This window comes from Aulonocara stuartgranti (assembly GCF_965226115.1).
Source record: "Aulonocara stuartgranti genome assembly, chromosome: 6".
In the NCBI taxonomy this organism is placed as follows: Eukaryota; Metazoa; Chordata; class Actinopteri; order Cichliformes; family Cichlidae; genus Aulonocara; species Aulonocara stuartgranti.
This window is the reverse complement of record NC_138944.1, coordinates 11,206,645-11,227,559: the sequence shown is the minus strand read 5'-3', so window position 1 is coordinate 11,227,559 and position 20,915 is coordinate 11,206,645. Positions and strand designations below refer to the sequence as shown.

The following is a 20,915-nucleotide window of genomic DNA, read 5'->3' as shown; positions in this document are numbered from 1 at the left end:
ATATATAGATATATATATCTATATATATATATATGTTTTTGCTATCTGAACTGTTTCAGACTCGAGGGAAGTATGTGAATTTATATTATCCAGTTTATAACGATGGGAGAAAAACCAAAGCACCTGTATAAATCAAATTAGGAAACCATCATTATTGTGGCACATTAAATTACAGCAATAAAGAAGGCATTTTGATGTCTGAAACGAACATCAGTGTCACTTTGTTTTATCTCATAAATTGTGAATGAACAAATCCTACAGTAACGACCCTCTCTGGCCATTGCTGAAATATTCTGTGACCATAGCTCAGGAGCCAAGGAGACACTGAATACCAAAAGTGCTATTTGTTGTATTCTTCAAATCAGCAGGTTGTATACCATGCGCTATGATTATTTTTCTCTCTTCTCGGTATTAGCTCGATTCACCGCCAGAAGCTCTAGCTTTCACTAACTTGTTAAATGGAGTGCCAGTCATCTTTACATCATCACCAACACACAAAAAACAAAACGAAACAAAAACTGTGCATGTTTAAAACACATAAACAGTAACAGAGCTGCTGTCACATATAAGACTGTCACATAGAGTGTGGTCCTACTTTACAAGTGATAAGAAGAAAGGGATGGGTAATAAGATGAGGTGAACATGAATACATATTTCCATTGAAGACCATAAAAGCGCACTATCCAAACTGCCATCAGTGACTGGTCAAAATGCTCTGAAGGCCACCAGCCGGAAGCAGTTCAAGGTAGTTTGCCTCAAGCGGTCTCTTTCAGTTGGAGTAATCAAGGGCCAAAGGCTTGATTCAGTAAGCAGAATCACTGTGGCCATTACGTAAACTCTGAGCCGAGACAGGAAGTGCTTTCATGAAAACAAAGTTGTCGAGTCAGTTAGCAAAATCAAATCTTCTGGAAGGGCAAACTGTGGAAGACGCTAACCAAAAGTCTGAATATTCCCTTTTGTTTCTCTTAATTTGAACCAGAACTTTAAATTCCCAAATCCATATCACAGATTTACCTGCTGATCCTAACACTGTATGTTAATAAAATGTCTATTAAGTGATATGTTCAAACCTGAGATACCATTACGTTACAGTGTTTCTTTAAAACACCCTTAAAAACCGAGTTAATTCCATCCCCTTACTCGTATTTCCTTGTTTGTTAGCGTGACATGATATCATTGGAGCCACTAGTATCTAATAACATTTAGAATGGAGTACCGTAGATATGCACTAATTCTAACAATGATAAGAACGGTAGATGGATAGTTACACAGTAAACGTAACTGACTTTTTTTCCCCTTAAAACATCATCTGTCTCTCGATGAAATTTATTTTGCACACACAATGCATTCATTTTTTTTGTTTTTTTTTGTTGGCCCATCAAGCCTTAAGTTATGTCGTGTGTCTATGATATGAAAGGGTAAAAGTTTAAATTCTGAAGGAAAAATTGAGATAAAACTGCAAAATGTAAAGTCATCCAAGCTGAAAGTACATATGTGTGCAAGACCTATTAAACCTGCTACTTACATGCCCTTCCTGCTTAAAAAAAAACAAAGAGCATGTTAGCCAGTTGTCGGTTAAAATTTAAGAAACTTTTGTCCAGACTGAGACCTAAACTTGCACAAAACTCATTAGTCTTCATGTAATGACTAAGAGGCTGGACTAGATCAGCACAGACAGGCTGATTTCTCTTTGCTGCGGTGTGAATATGACTAAAAGATGGATTTAAAAAAAAGGAAAAGGAAAAGGGAAGATCTCGGGTGAAAATGTGTAGAGGCAACTCCAAATTAGTTGGATTCTCAACACCCATGAAGCACACCTTCATTATAAAGGGATCCATAAATAAGACAGAATAATAAATAAAACACAACAAAAACACAACAGAAAAGGCAACACTGCTGGTTATCAGTCTCCTTGCTCTTTTTTCCTTCTCTATCCGATTTTTCCTCTTTGTAGCTGGTGCTTGTGATTGGACAGGAGACAGTACTTTCTCCTTATGTCTCCCACTTGACCAGCCTACCTTTGACTCTCCCTATTTCCTTCTTTCTTCCTCTCTTGCTCTCTAACTCTAGAACTCAGCAAACTCCTTGGCACATTTCTCAGTGAAGGAGACGCGAATCTCCTCCTCCTCGTAGTCGTCGAAGTTGCTGGTGTCGCCTGGTCCTTTGAACTTGGGGATGAAGGGAGCTTCCACCTAAAGTCACATAAAGGAAACTATTATAAAACAAACTGAAGGGAAGAAAAGTCTCACATGCCACACAGTACACTCACCAAAACATACCTTTTTCTGGTAAATGGCAATCCAGTCAGTTGTTGCAAACCACTTGTGTCCCTTGATATCATTGACCCCATTTTTGAGGTTTCCATAACGTTTTGTGAGATCCACCTTAAAATAACACAAACATATTTTTCTCACGGTCACGTTAAAGAAAAAATAAATGTAACCTAAACGTCTGAATGCCTGCGGTATTTGCTCTCACCTGTAACAGGTTCCTTAGGAGGTCTTTCAGGTCTGAACTGAAGTGAGACGGGAAACGAACCTAAGAGCAGAGCACAAAATGAGGATTGAACCAGTGATAACTTCATGTAGTGATGAGATTCAGGCTCTCGGGTTCGTTATCTTCTGTAGTGAAGCACTGGTAGATTCTTATAATACAATGACATGGCTCTATGTAGTTCTGGGAAAAACTAAGTACATCATATGAATCAGTAGCTTGTAGAAGAACCTTTTCCAGCAATAACTTCCAGTAATTGTCTTGAGAGACTTCCCAGACTTCTCACATTGTTGTGGAGGATTTTTAGCCCACTCTTCTTTACAATGGTTGCTTCGGTTCATTGAAGCTTGCTGGCGTGCATTTGTGCACAGCTCTCGAGTTCCAGCTACAGTAATTCAATCAGGTTTAAGTATGGACTTTGACTAGGCCGTTGAACCTTCTGTTTTAGATTTGCTCGTGTGTGTGAGATGACTTTCTCGTTGGTCAACCAAGCTTCCTTTGTCGGAAAAATGGTGTCACATTTGACTCTACAGGGAGTGCAAAATTATTAGGCAAATGAGTTTTTTGTCCACATCATCCTCTTCATGCATGTTGTCCTACTCCAAGCTGTATAGGCTCGAAAGCCTACTACCAATTAAGCATATTAGGTGATGTGCATCTCTGTAATGAGAAGGGGTGTGGTCTAATGACATCAACACCCTATATCAGGTGTTATTATTAGGCAACGTCCTTTCCTTTGGCAAAATGGGTCAAAAGAAGGACTTGACAGGCTCAGAAAAGTCAAAAATAGTGAGATATCTTGCAGAGGGATGCAGCAGTCTCAAAATTGCAAAGCTTCTGAAGCGTGATCATCGAACAATCAAGTGTTTCATTCAAAATAGTCAACAGGGTCGCAAGAAGCGTGTGGAAAAACCAAGGCGCAAAATAACTGCCCATGAACTGAGAAAAGTCAAGCGTGCAGCTGCCAAGATGCCACTTGCCACCAGTTTGGCCATATTTCAGAGCTGCAACATCACTGGAGTGCCCAAAAGCACAAGGTGTGCAATACTCAGAGACATGGCCAAGGTAAGAAAGGCTGAAAGACGACCACCACTGAACAAGACACACAAGCTGAAACGTCAAGACTGGGCCAACAAATATCTCAAGACTGATTTTTCTAAGGTTTTATGGACTGATGAAATGAGAGTGAGTCTTGATGGGCCAGATGGATGGGCCCGTGGCTGGATTGGTAAAGGGCAGAGAGCTCCAGTCCGACTCAGACGCCAGCGAGGTGGAGTACTGGTTTGGGCTGGTATCATCAAAGATGAGCTTGTGGGGCCTTTTCGGGTTGAGGATGGAGTCAAGCTCAACTCCCAGTCCTACTGCCAGTTCCTGGAAGACACCTTCTTCAAGCAGTGGTACAGGAAGAAGTCTGCATCCTTCAAGAAAAACATGATTTTCATGCAGGACAATGCTCCATCACACGCGTCCAAGTACTTCACAGCGTGGCTGGCAAGAAAGGGTATAAAAGAAGAAAAACTAATGACATGGCCTCCTTGTTCACCTGATCTGAACCCCATTGAGAACCTGTGGTCCATCATCAAATGTGAGATTTACAAGGAGGGAAAACAGTACACCTCTCTGAACAGTGTCTGGGAGGCTGTGGTTGCTGCTGCACGCAATGTTGATGGTGAACAGATCAAAACACTGACAGAATCCATGGATGGCAGGCTTTTGAGTGTCCTTGCAAAGAAAGGTGGCTATATTGGTCGCTGATTTGTTTTTGTTTTGTTTTTGAATGTCAGAAATGTATATTTGTGAATGTGGAGATGTTATATTGGTTTCACTGGTAAAAATAAATAATTGAAATGGGTATATATTTGTTTTTTGTTAAGTTGCCTAAAATAGCTAAAACTAAAAACAAACTAAAAACTACTTCCAAAAACATTCAGCTTTGATATTAATGAGTTTTTTGGGTTCATTGAGAACATGGATGTTGTTCAATAATAAAATTATTCCTCAAAAATACAACTTGCCTAATAATTCTGCACTCCCTGTAGAATAAGCACACAATAACAGAAAAATAAAACACATCACCCCTCCACAGAGTTGATTAATGGTTTGAGGTGTACGTGCTATTATGCTGTGTCTGGTTTTCTCCAAACGTGTAGCTGTGCATGTATGGCCAAACTTGTCCGCTTTGTTCTTATGTGTCTAAAAGTCTGTACTCACAACAACATTTCACGCACAGATTTATCAATGTTTTCGTAGGTTTGTATTTTACATAATTAGAAGTCCTTCAGACTGTGTGCATGAACAAATGAGGGCATGACATAGGTCTTTAAAATGAGTATTACTACTTCTACTATACCACTGCTACTTATTATTATTTTTATTTTTTTTTCAGTCATCATTTACAGTTGACCGTAAGGCCCCATATACTCAGAATTACAATTAAATAAATAAATAAAAACCCCTCAAAATAAAACATGTGTAAACATAACTTCAATCATTGTCTGATGTCATAACTTATCTTCTAATATTCTCTTTTTTGACACTATACCACAGATGATGGAGAATTTTGAGGCGTATTTTTGTTTTCTTTGTTTTTATTGCCACGCGTTTCTTATCTGGATTTGACAGATCATGTGGTCCATGTCCTCCACCTAATTTCTTCTTTTTCCTGTAGTTTGTCTTTTTCATATCAACTGATCCACAGTGACTAGCTCAGGCTAAACATTATTCAGCACCCGAGTTATGTTTCACCCCGAAGCAGCTGATTAAGAATGAGGCTGATTTATTAACATATACATGGTGGTAAGAAAAATTGGTCAGTGTGCACCTGTCATAAATTTGACATTGATTTTCCTCATTTCTTTTGCAGTATACCAATGTTTCCATGCACATATTAGTAAATGAGGGTCCCAGAAGTCTTATTCAGATGCAGTTTTGCAAACCTAAGCTGTGCTGCTTTGTTCTTTTTAGAAAGAAGTGGCTTTCTCTGGCAACTCTTCCAAAAAGTCCTACTTGCTCAGTCTTTTTCTATTTTTAATCTCATGAATTTGAATTTTTAAGATGTTAACTTAAACCTGTAGAGTCTGAGATGTAGCTTGTTGGTTCTTTGCAATCTCTCTGACCATTGGACGGTCTGACCTTGGTGGGAAATTGCTGGGAAGGCTCAGAGTGCTCTCACCACCCAGTTTCAAATATTTTTTCCACGTTTGGGCTACATCCACACATACACACAGGTACTTTTTTTTAATCCAAGTTGATTTCCATCCACATTTAAATGCAAAAAAAAATCTTAGACACTGTCAATTTCATGCTAAAGCAACAGATGGTGATATAACCCAACCATGAAGAAATGTTGGCCAATAAAAAGCTCACAAACAATAACAAGGCACACAGTCTGACATAAAAAAAGATGGGGAGAGATAAAGGTGGACAGCTTTCATGTTGCGAGAGAAAAACCTAAATGTTCCTTGTCTACACATAAATGCAGATATATAGATTTAAAAAATTTTCACCCTCAAAGGTATTTTTCAAAAGCTGTTTTCAGTGGTTCAAACTGCCACACAGTTAAGTTAAGTTTACTAAAATACTCATATACAAGCGAACATAACTTTGGATCTGCATGATGTCAAAAGATAGCAGATAGTCTCAGTATGGTTACCTCAGGTACAGTGAACACGATGCTATTCAAATTCTTTGTGTGAGGTGGACAGCCAGTCAGAGGAAAGATGAATTAAAGAGAGGGTGGCTTCAAAGGAGGCAGAGCCAAAATAGCTTAGTTCAGACAGTGGATGAACTGAGGTGCTGTATCAATGGTTGTTATAAAATACATAAGGATTATTTTGGAATCTGAATCATGCAACACAACTCTATTAAAGTCCAAATATAAAATTATGGAACTGGAAACGATCACAATACTCCCCTTATAAATATACAAGAAATAAATAAAGGAAATATGCTCCTCTTACATCCTCCCTGATCAGATTTATTATGCTGGATCAAGGCTCTAACTGCCAGGTTCTCTAATATGATGGCGTAAAAAATTGCTGCTTTTTACACATCTGGAAACAACAATGTGGGTGGAACAAATACAATGCAAACCACAGAGTATTTTCAGAGACCAACAAAGGAAAAACATGGCTGAACAGATCAAAACAGATGCTTCTACTTGGTCCGTGTTTCTATGGTAAAAACACATTTTTGAAACTACACCATACCCACTCTACCACAAAAAAAAAGAAAAAAGAAAAAAACATTGCCCAAAACTCTTTCAGGATTAACCTAAAACTGAAATTTAAATACAAAGTAAACTAAAATACATTTTTACAACAAAAAAACAACCTAATATCACATCATGAGTCATGTTCTCTTGTGTAAAGCATTAAATATTAGCACAAAATGCTAATCAGACAGTAAAACTCACCTTCCCTGAAACAATCTTTTCATAGATCTGAATGGGCTGATCAGCAAAGAAAGGCGGGTACCCTGCTGCCATCTCGTAGACGAGTACACCCAATGCCCACCAGTCTACTGCTTTGTTATACCCCTGGTGGATGTAGCGGGGGGCATGACAAGGATGGAGTAACGGAAGAAGAAAGAAAAAACATTAAGTTCATTTAAGATAAAATATAAAATGATGCAGTAAATGTATATTTCATCATATGTCTGTAATGAATTGTGTACACGGGTAATATCAACAAATGCACCAATTCCTCAGACAAAAAAAAAAACCCACAGAAAATAAATGATGAACTATCTCGATAGTCTGTTATTTACAGTAAAATTACAAATCAATAAAGTGGCTTGTTTTATTCCACATAATTAATTGTCAACTCAGTATCTCCAGATTATAAAGTGTTATATAAAGCTGCACACAGTAAGGATGCATTCACAGCCTGTTAGCCTTAGTTACTGTCAGTTACTGGACAGCTTGTGTCTACACGTGTCTGTATCATAGTTAGTACACATGGTTGGAGTACTTGGACCAAACCTTTAAAAGGTCCACTCACACTACACTCGAGGTCCCAAATGAATTCCTATATACATGGTCTCAGAGACTCAATTTTATTCAATCCTTATTCCAATCTAACTACATATTAGCTTTCCAAGATATCTTACACTCAATATGTTTTCCTAATGCAAAGTGCAGATATGTACTGCTACAATGTTCGACGTTCACATTAAGCATAGCCAAACTTTTAAAATAATAAGGCTTCAGACAGCTTTCAACACCCAGTTTCTGGCACTCTGTTTAAGCTTGTGGATCTGCATGATGACAAAGACACCAAGAGTGGTCATCTCAGATACTCAGCTTTTGCCTGAGCACATAAGCCCCACCCACCTGCTATTCAAATCATTCATTTGTGAGTTGACTTAAAGCGAGGGTGGCCTCAAAGGGAGAGGAGTGAAAACTTGTTTCAGTCACAGTGGAGGAACTGAGGGGCTGCACCAAGTCCCAGAATAAGACAAATGATTACCTCGAACTGTGAATCATGCAAAACTACAATAATAAAATCCCCAAAAAATAAAAATACAGAGCATGAAATAAAGAGAATAGCTCCATTTTAATAATGATATGTCAGTTTTCGATAATGATATGTTCACTTCTTGTTGTGAGGAGTATCTTGGGATGCCTTTGAGACAAAAAGCTTGTCTGTTAAGACTAAATTTGGTGACTTGTGGTACATTTTATTATATACACTGGATTTAATAATTGCTTTAATGACTTTTCCTGTCTGATTGTAAACATTTATTTGTAAGTCATTCAGTCATTTAGCGGAAACCTCACTTACATTATAGTTTGGATTTATTGGAATTAAAAGTTTAGCCACATTATTTAGTATTGTTTATAATATTGGGCACTACCATTCAACACCATTTGGATGAACTACTTTATATAATTATTTGTGTAACATTTAAAAGTTGCTTATTTAAAGCCTCCACCCATCTCTGACAGCAATTTTTGATCCTACCTTCAACTGTTGGGAAAAAAAATGAGGAATGTGAATGTGGCAGTCTTCCAGTGACCTGAGCTACAGAGAGCACAGTGAAAATACTCTCCCATCATTTTGGTGTTTAAGAAAGAGAAACTTGAACCTGCTTGTCACTCACAGAGTCTATAGATCACAACCCACCAGGGTTACAAAGCCCATAAATGTCTATATATATACAAACTGCAGCACTTCAAATGTTCTTTTAATACTTATTGCACAATTTTAAAGTTGCTGGCACGTAAGCTTCCCAAAGCCTGGCACCTAATGAGGATGCTGCCAGTCTGTGCAAACAACAATATTCTTAATGAGTTTTGTCATCAGTGTTTTGCTAACATATGTCAAACACTGAAGAGACCTGTGTGTTCTCTACTCAGGTGTACACAACTTCTCATCTGTGTGCACACACATTCATAGAGCATCTGGGGTGGGACTGATACAGACAGATGGGCATGTTTTTGTGTCACAATGCTCCCAGTATCTTAAAGCGTATATGCACATGTAGAGTGAACCGCAATTTGCTTGTCAAAAGTACTGCTAAAACATGTCCTGCTAGGATTATTTATATGACTGTATATTACTGCAGATTATTCGTGTGATCAGCTTTAAATTCACAGGGGTGTAACGCTGGTATTATAGTTTGCAAGTAAGCAAAGTAAGCTATTGGACCTTCACATATTATCACATGATTTTTAGGACTTGTCCTGAAAGAAAAACCAACAGTTATGCATTTGTCTTCCAGTTGGACTCCAAGCAAACTGTAAAAATGTATAATAGAAACAATCTTTCCTATGAGGTACCTACAGCTATCCACAAGTGAATATAATCCTAGCCTTAAAAAACGAAGAAGCCTCTACCCCAAGCTTAAAGTTAGTTCAGCTGGCTGCCAAGCGCACCTTGCTGAGAATGATCTCTGGAGCCAGATATTCTGGGGTGCCACACAGTGTCCAGGTCCGGCCCTTCACACGTTTGGCAAAGCCAAAATCTGTAACCTAAGAGGGGACAAAGAACAATGACAACGACAGTGAGTAAAAAAAAAAAGAAGAAAAAAAAAAAAAGAAAATTCAAATAGGCTAAGTAACACCACATGAAAGGCAGCAAGAAAGAGAGGCACTAAAAACAGCCGCATCAAGGGAAATTGTCACCAGCTGTTATGCAACAGTTCGCCACTAGAGGGTGGTACACCAGCACACAGAGACGATTCCAGAGTGAAGAACACCTTTGTAAGGTTAACGAATCTCACACTGAAAATAAATGTCCTCATATCTGTTGAGCTGTACGTGGCATAAAATATTCTAATTTTGAGCTCTAGAAAACTCTTACTGTGATGATAGTTTTAAAATATTTAAGTAAAAAGATGTTAGATAAATGGAATAAAACAGATGGATTAATGTGTGTAAAAAAATTACTGTCAGTTGCAGACATAATAAATATGGAACACAAATTCATCAGCACGGTCTGTGAAGGATAAATAATTAACAGTAAGTTTGTTACCTGTATGTAGCCCTGTTGGTCTATGAGCAGGTTTTCAGGTTTCAGGTCTCTGTAGATCAGGTCCAAAGCATGGAGATACTCAAAGGTCAGAACGATTTGAGCAGCGTAAAACCGAGCGTGAGGCTCACTGCACATAAACACAACGAGACAAAAGGGGATCTGTTTGGTGATCGAATAGCAGAGATGACTTGAGTCTAGCATAGAGATGAGAAGAGCTGAAAATACTGCCGTAGGTTAGGAGACATGATAGAAGAAAGAATACTGAATGGGAATTAATACATGGAAAAGATGTAGGCAAGCAATACTCTACATTATACTATAATCTGAAATAGCATGACATTTGTTTGCTGCTTTGGGATAAGCCAGATCATCTTGCAACTTTGGATTAAGCTGTTAATTAAGTTATAATGTCATGTAACTCTAGACATGGATAGTATAATAATTCTTCTGGGGAAAAAAGGTTTTTAAATCTTATATTGCGACACAGTATCCAAACTTTTCTAGAGTTGTTGTGCTTTGTGCCTATGTAGAATACAAGATAACAGAAATGCTTTCAAAGTCCACTGTTTACTCTTGTAGCAATCCACAAAATGCTTCTGGATATAAACTTTATTCAAACACTGACCTAAATCTGCCAATTCTCCGTAGATGGGAAAACATCTCGCCACCTGGCACATACTCCATCACCATGTAGAGGTTAGTGTTGTCCTGCAGAAAGGAGGACGAAGGTTAGTGGCACTCACACAAACACACAAAAGCATGCCCATGTATGGATGCACTTCAGGTACACACATATACAGGAGTTAAAACTCAATTACGTGAGCTAAAAAAGAGAAGAGCAATTTCACCAGTTACCAAATTGTTTAATCTAGCTGGTATTTTGCTAGTTAGCATTAACTGACTATTATTTATAGTATTGCCATATAAATAATAAAGTACTTTAACCCAGGAACATTACTGAAGGCCTGGTTTGTATATTGTGTGTTGTTTATTTCACAGTTTTGCAAGATATAAGTAGTGTAACTGACTAACACAAATCACACTGCGTATGTTTTGTTCTTGTTGACTCTTCCTCCTGTGTGTAGGACAACACACGTGGACTGGAATATTCTGTTAATAGGTTTATTTAAGGTGTCTAGGATAGTCAATCCCTGGCTTTCCAGGTGCATCTAAACAGCTTAACCTGAATAAGGCATTAATTGGAGTATAGCCATCAGCAGGATTAGTCTGTGCACGTCCATGTCACACGCTCATGTGACATCTAAAGCCAACTTCACCATGTACTTACATACAACTCAACAGGACTGACAGTGGTGATGGAAGGGGTAGTAGACTGAAAGATTAATGCACTATAAATTATTTAATTTTAATCATTAAAACAATCAGAGTTGGTGCTCAATTTTCAAAAATATTACAAATAGGCTTCTCATCTGCTGGCCAAAGATACTTGTAAACACTTCCAAGAGGTCTTTAAAAACATGCAGACTTAATGTGACCACTTAGTTCATAGTTTGAATAAATAAAGCAAATTATTTTTTGAATTAACTAATTTGTGTGTGAGTAACCAAACCATCATCGGATCTGTAACAAATTTTAGCCATTTTCTGCTTATTATTGTTTCAGAATCATTTTAAGTACAGGTATGCATAACACATGTTAAATAAAGCACTGACCATTGCCAGCAGTGACCAAAGTAACAACTAGCAGTTGAAAATAGTATTTAGTGGCAAGTTAGTAACTTCAGGAGTTGGTTGAGACCAGCACAAAGATGGATATATATTAATCAGGCAGCTAAGAAACAGCTTCGAATGGATCATAACATTTGTCTGTGGCTTTTTAATGAATTAATATGCGAAACTTTGCTAAAGAGTTCTTTTATTGTTATTTTAATTGTGTGAGAAATTAAGCAGTCACTCGCTGTCATCAAACAACCACAGGCATGTGTGCTCTCACACACCTAAAATAATCCATACCTTGAATGAGTACTCTAACCGCACCAGAAAAGGGAAGCTGACAGCCTGAAGAATCCTCTTCTCATTTAGAGTGTGCTCTATCTGCTTGAGCTTGACCACCTGAAAGGCAGAGAGAGACAGAAAGAAGAAGGAGAGAGAGAGTGAGAGAGAGACATTTTACCCAGTAAGACAAGAGTGTGAAATTTAAGGCAAATATGAAACTAGCAATTTTCATTTAAATACATATCTGTTAAGACATCTCTCACAGGTTGAAGTAATATGCTGCCTATGGCCCAATCATCACAATATTTGAGTGTTTTTGCAATTGGAGGATTATAACATGGGTGTCTGTGGCACCATTACTGGAAAAAATGCTGTATTAAGTTACTGATAATGAAAACCGAACATTTCCTACTGCTGCATCTTCCCATTAAAACCATTTAACTTTTGAAAAATGAGCTTGCTTTTATTATGAAGTATCAGCTGGAAATGCATTGTGTTTGTTACTGTTATCATTCATTAAAAATGGATCAACAAAACAATATAACTGACATATTTCTTTGACAGCAGATCAGTTTGAGATACTGCAGAAAGTAATGGAACAAGAAGCAACAGCCAGAGTGAGCTGTAAGATGAAGCGCTGCAGGCAAAAGACTGCACACCTCCAACAAACTTCTTTCACTGTACCCTTCTGCTGACATTCAAAATCATATCTCAGCTGCTCACCAAATGATAAAAAGGCTCTTACTTATTACATTACTTCTTTATGAAAAGACAGTAGTATTACTGTCTCCAAAATTGTGTAACTTTAACAAACAGACACTCCAGGTACAGCAAGACATCTGTGGCATTTACGAAAACAACCTGAAGTCCGTATTCTCAAGATTTTCCTCCATAATTAAGACTATAGGCCAGTGTGCTATTGTGCCATGTCTTTGAACTTTAAAATAACTATGAAACGTGTTGGGGTTTCATGGGAAATCAGCTTAGAGTTAGAAGTAGTTTAGATGAAAGGAGGTTGCAAGGCGGATAGTGCAAAATTTAACAGGAAACAAGAGTTTGTGGCAGATTTTTGGCTGGGAAGACTTATGAACATATTCTACATCACCAGTTACAACAAGGCTGCATCGGTAGGGTGGCAGCACCTGGTTAAAATAGTATTCTCTTTTAAACCTCACTTGGTATGCCACTTGGGCCTCTCTGGCGAGACCAATCACAGATACTCCACTTCCACCACTTCCATCTGTAACAGACCAATCACTTCAAGGACACAGGCTCGCCCGACCCCCTTTATAATAGGCCCTGGCCCCACACCAGGCATTCTTGCCTTCTTTCCTGTGAAGATCATTAGAGCTTAACCAGTGATCCTGGACCAAGGTTATCCACTTAACAGTTTACAGATCCAGTTGTGAAAGGTATTCCCTGAACATTTCTGGTTTCAGGATTACTAACATACATATTTTATTTAATTATATTTTAATTATGTCAGTATATATTTCTAGTAAGCAGTCGTCGTGTTGTTGCAATTCTGCACCTTATCAAGTCAGCACATCAAGTGAGCTTGTGCTTGTATAGCTATTTGCTAGCTGTCCAAGCTGAAAATTGGTGCCTATGGGTGCCACTGCATTCTCTGGTAGTGGTAAATGGTAGTGGTAGCAAGGTTAGGGACGTTGCTTTTGCTGGTTGAATATCTGAGGGAACCCCCCCCCCCCCCCCCCCAAACCCCTCTGAATCACTTATGTGGGTGTCAAACATGCAAAGGCGTCACATGGGCAGACAGAATCCTGGAGTCGCATTTGCAAGTGCCCAGGGCCGCAAAAGCCGATCCCTGTCTTTCTGACACTGCAGCGAAGCTGAGCAACATACCCAGCTCAGGTTGCACTTGCTGGGGGGATATGATCAAAGACCCCAAGGCTGAACTTACTCCTTTTTTAATCAGCTCCTCAACTCCAAGGAGGAAGAAGATGAGGATGAGTTAAAAAGTATCTTCTGATGATAATGATGACGATGAGGAGGATGTCATTTTCCCTCCTATCCAGGCATTGTGGCCATTTTCCATCTTCCCCATAAGGTCACGCTTATATATATATATGATATGCAAGCATGTAATAGCCAGTGTCCCAGGAGGTGTCCTCTCTGCAGATGGATATGAGATGTCATCTGAGTCCCAGTCACAATTTCTCTAAATATCTGGTAGCTATGTCTCACTGGAGTGACCCAAAATTGTTCATAACCAGTGTCCTCTTATGTATGGTGGTTATGAGGAAACAGATGCTTGATTGAAAGGTTAGAAGGCTGTTTTTGAGGGGAGGGCTGTCAGAGGTACCTGGCCCCAGAGACTCATATAAATTAGCAAGAGCTGATGGCAATTTTCTAAACTGAGGCACAAAGGCAAGTTTAGGCCTTCAGGGATTTTTTGGTATCTTGCCATAGTTCCTGTTTGCAGTCCCTTCCCTTGCCTTTGTGCCGAGGTTTAGGGAATCTAGCTTAGCTTTTCATTAGGGCTGTGACACTAGATGGTGGAGGCTATAGTGATGGCATGATTACCAGTGCAACCAGCATTCACCAGCATCCACATTCTACCAGAGAAATGGCTTCCTTGTGGGGCCTTGTTAAGGGTGTTTCTGTGGATTACATCTTTGTTATTGCTAGTTGGGCTTCCACACATTTTTTAATTTGTACTGTTCTGATGTAACTGCGTCCTCACTTGCATGCTCAGGCCTTAATGAGGCCTGCTAGCTGAACGTTGGGGTTGGTGTGAGGTGTCGGCCTTCGAGGTGCTATTGGCAGGAGAGCATGCAATTTGGGAGTGAGCTACATTTCCAATAGTGCGATACCAAGTAAAGCTTAAAAGGCAATGTTTGTTTACCAGGGTAACCCCAGTTCTCTGAAAACTGAGGGAGTTATTTCATCGCATTGCCCTATTTGCATGTGCAAAAATGGCTTGTGTGGGGCCAGAGGCTATTTTTAAAATGGTTTGGGGACCCTATGTCCTTGAAGTGATTTGGTCTGTCTTAGATAGATGCGATGGTAGTTTAGCTTCTGTGAAAGTATTGGGTTTACCCTGGGAGATGACCCTGTGGACCAAAAACTCCATCTAAATTGTTTACTAAAGTTAATTTTCAGTACAACAATATGGTGCTATGTATGCAGAGGCAATAAATAAATAAAAGTATAATGCCCACCTCCCTGAAACAAGTGCAACATAGACTTTTTTGTGAAAACAGCCATAGCAAAACAACACCATCGTGTTCATGTACATTCATTCTCTCACTCTCTCAGGCATGTGTTCTGTCAGTAGTACTTGCAGAAGACTGTAAATTCATGGATTACCTTCATGTCCCTACTGATGTAAAAATTATTTTGCCAGTACTTTAGTACAGCATGACAGATAGATAGATATTCATTCTGATTTTGATCTTGCTAAAATCCCAATCTCAGTGTTTTATCAATAAGATGATAATTAAATGGTAAATGGTCTGTATTTGTATAGCACTTTACTTGGTCCTAAGGACCCCAAAGCGCTTTACACTATACACAATCATCCACCCATTCACACACACATTCACACACTTTAAGCCATAATATAATTATATTGTGGATTAATTATCATCTTATTCACAGATTAAGTCAAAGATTTATTTTAACTGAATATTAAAATTACTCTGGTGTTATCCACGTAAAGACAACCTCTGCTCTGTGACTGTAACTAATCCCTGCTTTCAGCACAAGTGGGTTCAGATAATAATTTCACCTGTATTTGAAGGGCCTTTAACAAAATGCATAAAAGAATAAAATCTTCCGAGTGCAGTATTCACATCAATTACATTTCTGTTTTCTGTGGGAAGACTAACTAAAAAATGGATGGGAGCGCATTTAAACACCCCAATCCCTCTGTGATTCTGGTGACCCCTGACCCAGACTGACCTTCTGCTTGTTGAGGATCTTCATCGCATAATGTTGTCCCGTTTCTCTGTGCTTCACCAGCATAACACGACCAAATGAGCCCGTGCCCAGGGTTTTCAACCTCTCAAACTGCTCCAGGCAAGCAGTGTTCTGAACAGACAAAACAAAAACGGTTAGCTGATTTTTGTGAAAATGGGATATTTAGGGTCATGTTGCTGGTAGCGAGTTTTTATTTTCAGCTACTTGTGTGCTCACATTTATCACTAATTCTTGTATTTTCATGGTATATATTCTTTGCACATGTCATAAACAAATATGCAATAGATAATATATATAAATTAATATATTTGGTATGTATGGTTTATAATTTCTTAATAGAAAGTAATACACATGTGCATACAGGATACAGTGTAAATTTGAAGAACAATAAAGAAAAAACTTTTACTCATGTTTGTGGTACCTGAACTGTTTCTCAGGCTCAGATGGTCCCAGAAACTTATTTATCATAAATAATTGATGTTTTCCTACATAGAATCAAATCATGCTTAACACTCATATATTTTTAGATACTGTCATAGACGGTTTTGCATACATATGTGATAAATATTGGTTTAGGCTTAGATATTCAGCTTTATCTCAAAAGTCAAAACAAAAATATTGCCTTCACTGCAATTTTTATACCCAGTGCCATAGTTTGAGCTGCTCAAGTGTAATTGGATCATTGCTACATAACCCGTTTCACTGACAGCTGTGGGTTGTTTCTTCATTACTTCTTCCGAAGTAGAATAAAAAATAAAAACGTTTTGAAGATGATTTCAAGTGTGGTACATGCATTTGGGAGCTATGAACCCACAACATGTGTTTGAAAGAGCTCTCATTTCAAGTGAAACAAGCTATCCTTGAGATCCATTTAAAAAAAATGCAGTACTGGTGAGCTTTGCTCAGTATTACAGTATTGCAATGGGCCCTTTTATCATTGTGTTAATTTGTTCATTTGACAATCTGAAAATAATAAATAAAACTGAATAAAAATTCAGTATATTTTTTAACCCCAAATTCATCATTTAGCTTCAATAAGCTTAAATAAATACAAAAAAAAATAAGCCAGTGTCCCAAAACATACGGAGAAAATTATATACAGTATAAATTAAAACAATGTTGATACAGATTTATGTATATTTAATGGTTTAATTAATGTCTATGAAGAATATTAGGTGATCTAAAACAAGTGAATTAAAAACAACAACACACACACACACACACACACACACACACACACACACACACATAGCTTTAGGGTTGATACAGTTGACATTGCCCTTTCTAACTTTCTTACTCATACTGCATACAATATGAAATATGTATACTGAATATAAATTTGCAGCATTAAATATTACAAAACATATGGAGTTGTTTTATGTCACAGTTTACTTGAAACAGTAACTTGCATTTTAAAAACAGTCAGACAGTAGCATCATCACTAACCAATAGCCAATAAATAATAAAACTGATGCTATTTACAAACAAATGTATTTATACCGCCATCTGTATATATTAAAATTATAATTTTCAGTGATTTGCATAAAGTGATAGCTGGTAATACTGAACAAATAAACAATAAAGACATGAAACAAGTGAAATTTCAGTAGCTATGATTGGCATTTTCAAAAACAGCAGCCCACACAGAAGTAATGTATATATTTCTTTGGCCATACAGAATTGGGAGTGAAAATTCTGTTTTTCTAACATGCAAACAAAGTTAGGATTAAAGTACAAACAATAAATCCTGTGTATCATACTTCTGAAGCTTAGTGGGCAGACTTAGTACACACACTAACCTGTGCAGGATTCTCCCACTTTTTGAGGAAGTCCTCTTTGGCTTTAGCAAGGAATTCCTTGACTGTGGAAAAAACACACACCAGTGTTTACATAAGAAAGGCTTTAGTGGGGCATCTGTGTGTATACAGAAAGTGAAAAAACATCAAAATAAAGAAACAGAACACCTACTTTATTGTCTGAAGTCAACAGCACAGAGTCTGACTAAAAATTGTTAATTAAATCAAATTTTATTCATATCCATCGTAAAACCACCTGCTCATAACTATTACTCACAAAGACCCAGTGGCTACATGGATGATTTGTCAGTGTGTAGAAAGTTTTGAGACGTAAACTGATCGTCTTATCTGTCTGTAAGGTAATTCAGGCTGTTGGGATTTTTCTAAATGTACAGCAATTAGTCCAGATGGCTGATAGTCTGAAAACTACATGCAGAATATTCTCAAGTGCAAAAAAAATACCTGAACTTGAAATCTCATGAACAAGTATACTCATTTAAAAGCTTAAATCCCAGGACACATTTCAAAACACTTGTTGACCTACCGGTATTAACTATCAACACTTTCCCTTCTCACCTTCACTAAAAGTGTCAGCTGCTCAGTGACCGGTATGCATTTATACCAAGTAGCTATGTCATATACTTAGATGTCTTGATTTAAATGTCAAGCATTTAAGCCTTTTGGAATAACTGTTTCTTTGATTTTCTTAAAAAGAAATCCATCACAGTATTCAGATTTACTCCAGTTTGTGACACATACATAACTAAATAAACCTTTACATATCATTTCCTAGTAAATTGCTATTTCAAAAATGATGAATTTAAAAACAAACACAAAAGTATAACCCCAGACATGAGCACACTCATCCTTCTATATTTGGACTTACAGTACAGCAGACAATCAGACTAACTCAGTGTCAATCTGCAAACCTTAAGGGGGTTCACCAAACAAAATAGCCCCCACACTTTCAGCAGCATCTCTTTCCAGAGACAACAGGCACTGTGCGTTTGGGAAATATCTGACACATAGCTTGTTGTGATCTCGCCAAGATTTGAGTACAAGAGGATGTGAAGTTGCCAAGATTCTTGCAGCTTACAATAGCTGTTGGTTGTTTTGCACCTCGTGAAGTGATTTGGCTATGGAAACGGCACTACCACCTGCTTTATTATAAAGCAGCATCAACTGAATCCAAAGAAAAAGCTCTGTTCAAAGCGGAATACTACTACCGAGCACCTATTCATCTGTCTCTATATTATGAGGTTAGTTAATTGAAATGTAGCTGCCTAATTTGGGTTCTTGAAAGCTATCCTGACACAGGCTTATTTAAGGACTGAGCAGGATGAGTGGATCTTTTTAAATCAGACAGCAGAAATAGGCCGCTGCATGGAATGTTAACTGAAGCTAACATAGCCGCTGTGTCACACCGTCTCTGGTGATTTCGTGAGTCTGGAACAGAGCAATGTGTTATGTGTAGCGTATAGGCGACGGTACCCACCGCTTTCCATCTCGCTGCCCTTCCTGGCCGTGGGCGCGTTGCCCATGATGACAACCTGTCAACGGGCGATCCGTGGCTTTTTGGCCGCCCTGCAGCCTTCTCAAGCCGATCTAATCTCGATTAGGTCTGTTCGGTATTTTCTAAATCCAAAAGCACCAAGCGTTAACTCCGAGGTCTTGGTCTTTAATAGCCTGGCAGCTGCTGATGCGGTGCCAGGGCGAGACGAGATGGTAAAGCGGGCTCACTCACTCCTCAGTCATCAGCAACCGGCAATTGATATATAGTTCAAATCCACGGGGAGGATACCTTTGAGGTATCTCGGTCGTTGGGGCTTCACTGGACCGTAAGGCCGAGCTCGGCGCAGATGGCCTGAACACGGAGGATCCAGTCTTCGCCTGTCCCTCCTTGCAGCCCCCGCCGAACGAGCCCCCCCCGGCTCCCCACCTCTCCCCAGCCTAAAGAAAAACGACACCAGAGGCGGGGACGCGATATTCTCAGCCCAAGAGCCGCCACTTTTTGTTACCAAACCCAGCTTTTAAAAATTAAACCTCGGCGGGGTCCGACGACGACGGGAATTCACCCAAATCAACATTGGCCCCCCGTAGCCTCGGAGACGAGCGAGATGACGGAACTACAGTCGACTGAACGTCCCGCCTACTAGCCAGAACCGGTTTTTGATTGACAGCTGCAACCAGCCCGCGGATTGGCAACCTATGTATGCCGGTATCCCACGGAAGGCACTGATTGGCTCTTCGCAATCCATCAAGAGCAGCACCATCCTACCGCCCTACACAAAGCGAGTGAGGGGAACGTCACCGATTATTTTCCTCCCGACGACATACCCGCCCACTTTTCCTGGTTTCCGTCCTCCATTGGCTAGATGAGGGCGAACCGTGGGAATCTCGGCGAATGTGAAGATGTCCATTGGCTCTGAGTAACGATTGGCAGGTAGAAAAAAAACCCTCTTCAGCCCCCCACTCCCACCGCCACCAAGCGACTGATACACGTTTGGCCAAGTGACGTCAACCGCGAGCTATTTTTAGAAATGTTGGTCAGAATTTAACGCACGCGCGGCGCGGTCGGGCTGGCAGGACTTCTAAACATTTCGCAGACCGTCGTGCGTTAAATGATGAGTGTATTTAGTGAGAAATAATATTAGGAAACAAGACGGTGTCTTTCTAAACACTCAGAGAGATACCGTCTCTCTGAATATTTTACAGTCACCGAAACCCTCCAACAGCCTTCTTCAACACAGCACATCCACCCCAGCACCTAGAACACCTGCAGGCTTAGCCTAGCATATGACCGAGAGTCCTTTTATGAACGGGACCTTCAAAAGGCTCGGTTTCACATGGATTTGCATCTGAATATCTAATTTCAATAACAATTTCACCTTGTGCTGGTAATTAAAAAAAAAAAACAAAAAAACTTATGGTATGAAAAAAAACAAACATCCATTCTATGAATACGAGATCTCTCAGCTGTTGCAGGGTTTGACACCATCATTTGGGCTCACAGGACACCACCACGGTTATGTAAAACGGACTCAAAAACCAAATCACTAATTCTGCTAATACTTGGTTGTAACTTACATATCACAGTCCCCCCACACCGTACAGAGTGCTGTTAAAGGACAATTGAAGCTGCATATGGGTTTTACTGCTAAATATGAATATATGAAAAGAAAAACTGGTCAACTGTGCAGACATGTGAGAAGTAGACAGATGGATGGATGGGGGAGTTGGTCCCTTCAACTAAG

At 39.0% G+C, this 20,915-nt stretch overlaps 1 protein-coding gene across 1 annotated transcript; it reads right to left on the bottom strand.

Annotated features, from left to right (window-relative positions):
- Nucleotides 1-35: 35 nt before the first annotated feature.
- Nucleotides 36-19,993, bottom strand: prkacab (protein kinase, cAMP-dependent, catalytic, alpha-b). The gene is made up of 11 exons (XM_082537707.1): nt 19,157-19,993; nt 17,665-17,726; nt 15,848-15,976; nt 11,942-12,040; nt 10,594-10,676; nt 9,969-10,095; nt 9,371-9,466; nt 6,908-7,030; nt 2,479-2,538; nt 2,280-2,384; nt 36-2,192 (listed from the first exon to the last, which is right to left on the bottom strand). Exons 1-11 carry the CDS (start codon nt 19,200-19,202, stop codon nt 2,067-2,069), a joined length of 1,056 nt encoding a protein of 351 aa, XP_082393833.1. The 5' UTR covers nt 19,203-19,993; the 3' UTR covers nt 36-2,066.
- Between the last annotated feature and the right edge of the window lie 922 nt (nt 19,994-20,915).

Excerpts from the sequence above, each read along its gene's own strand:
- prkacab (XM_082537707.1), bottom strand. The coding sequence starts at position 19,202 with ATGGGCAACGCGCCCACGGCCAGGAAGGGCAGCGAGATGGAAAGCG. Across the intron at positions 12,041-15,847 it reads AGATCCTCAACAAGCAGAAG|GTGGTCAAGCTCAAGCAGAT; the intron begins GTCAGTCTGGGT and ends TCTGCCTTTCAG. Across the intron at positions 2,193-2,279 it reads TTGCCATTTACCAGAAAAAG|GTGGAAGCTCCCTTCATCCC; the intron begins GTATGTTTTGGT and ends ATGTGACTTTAG.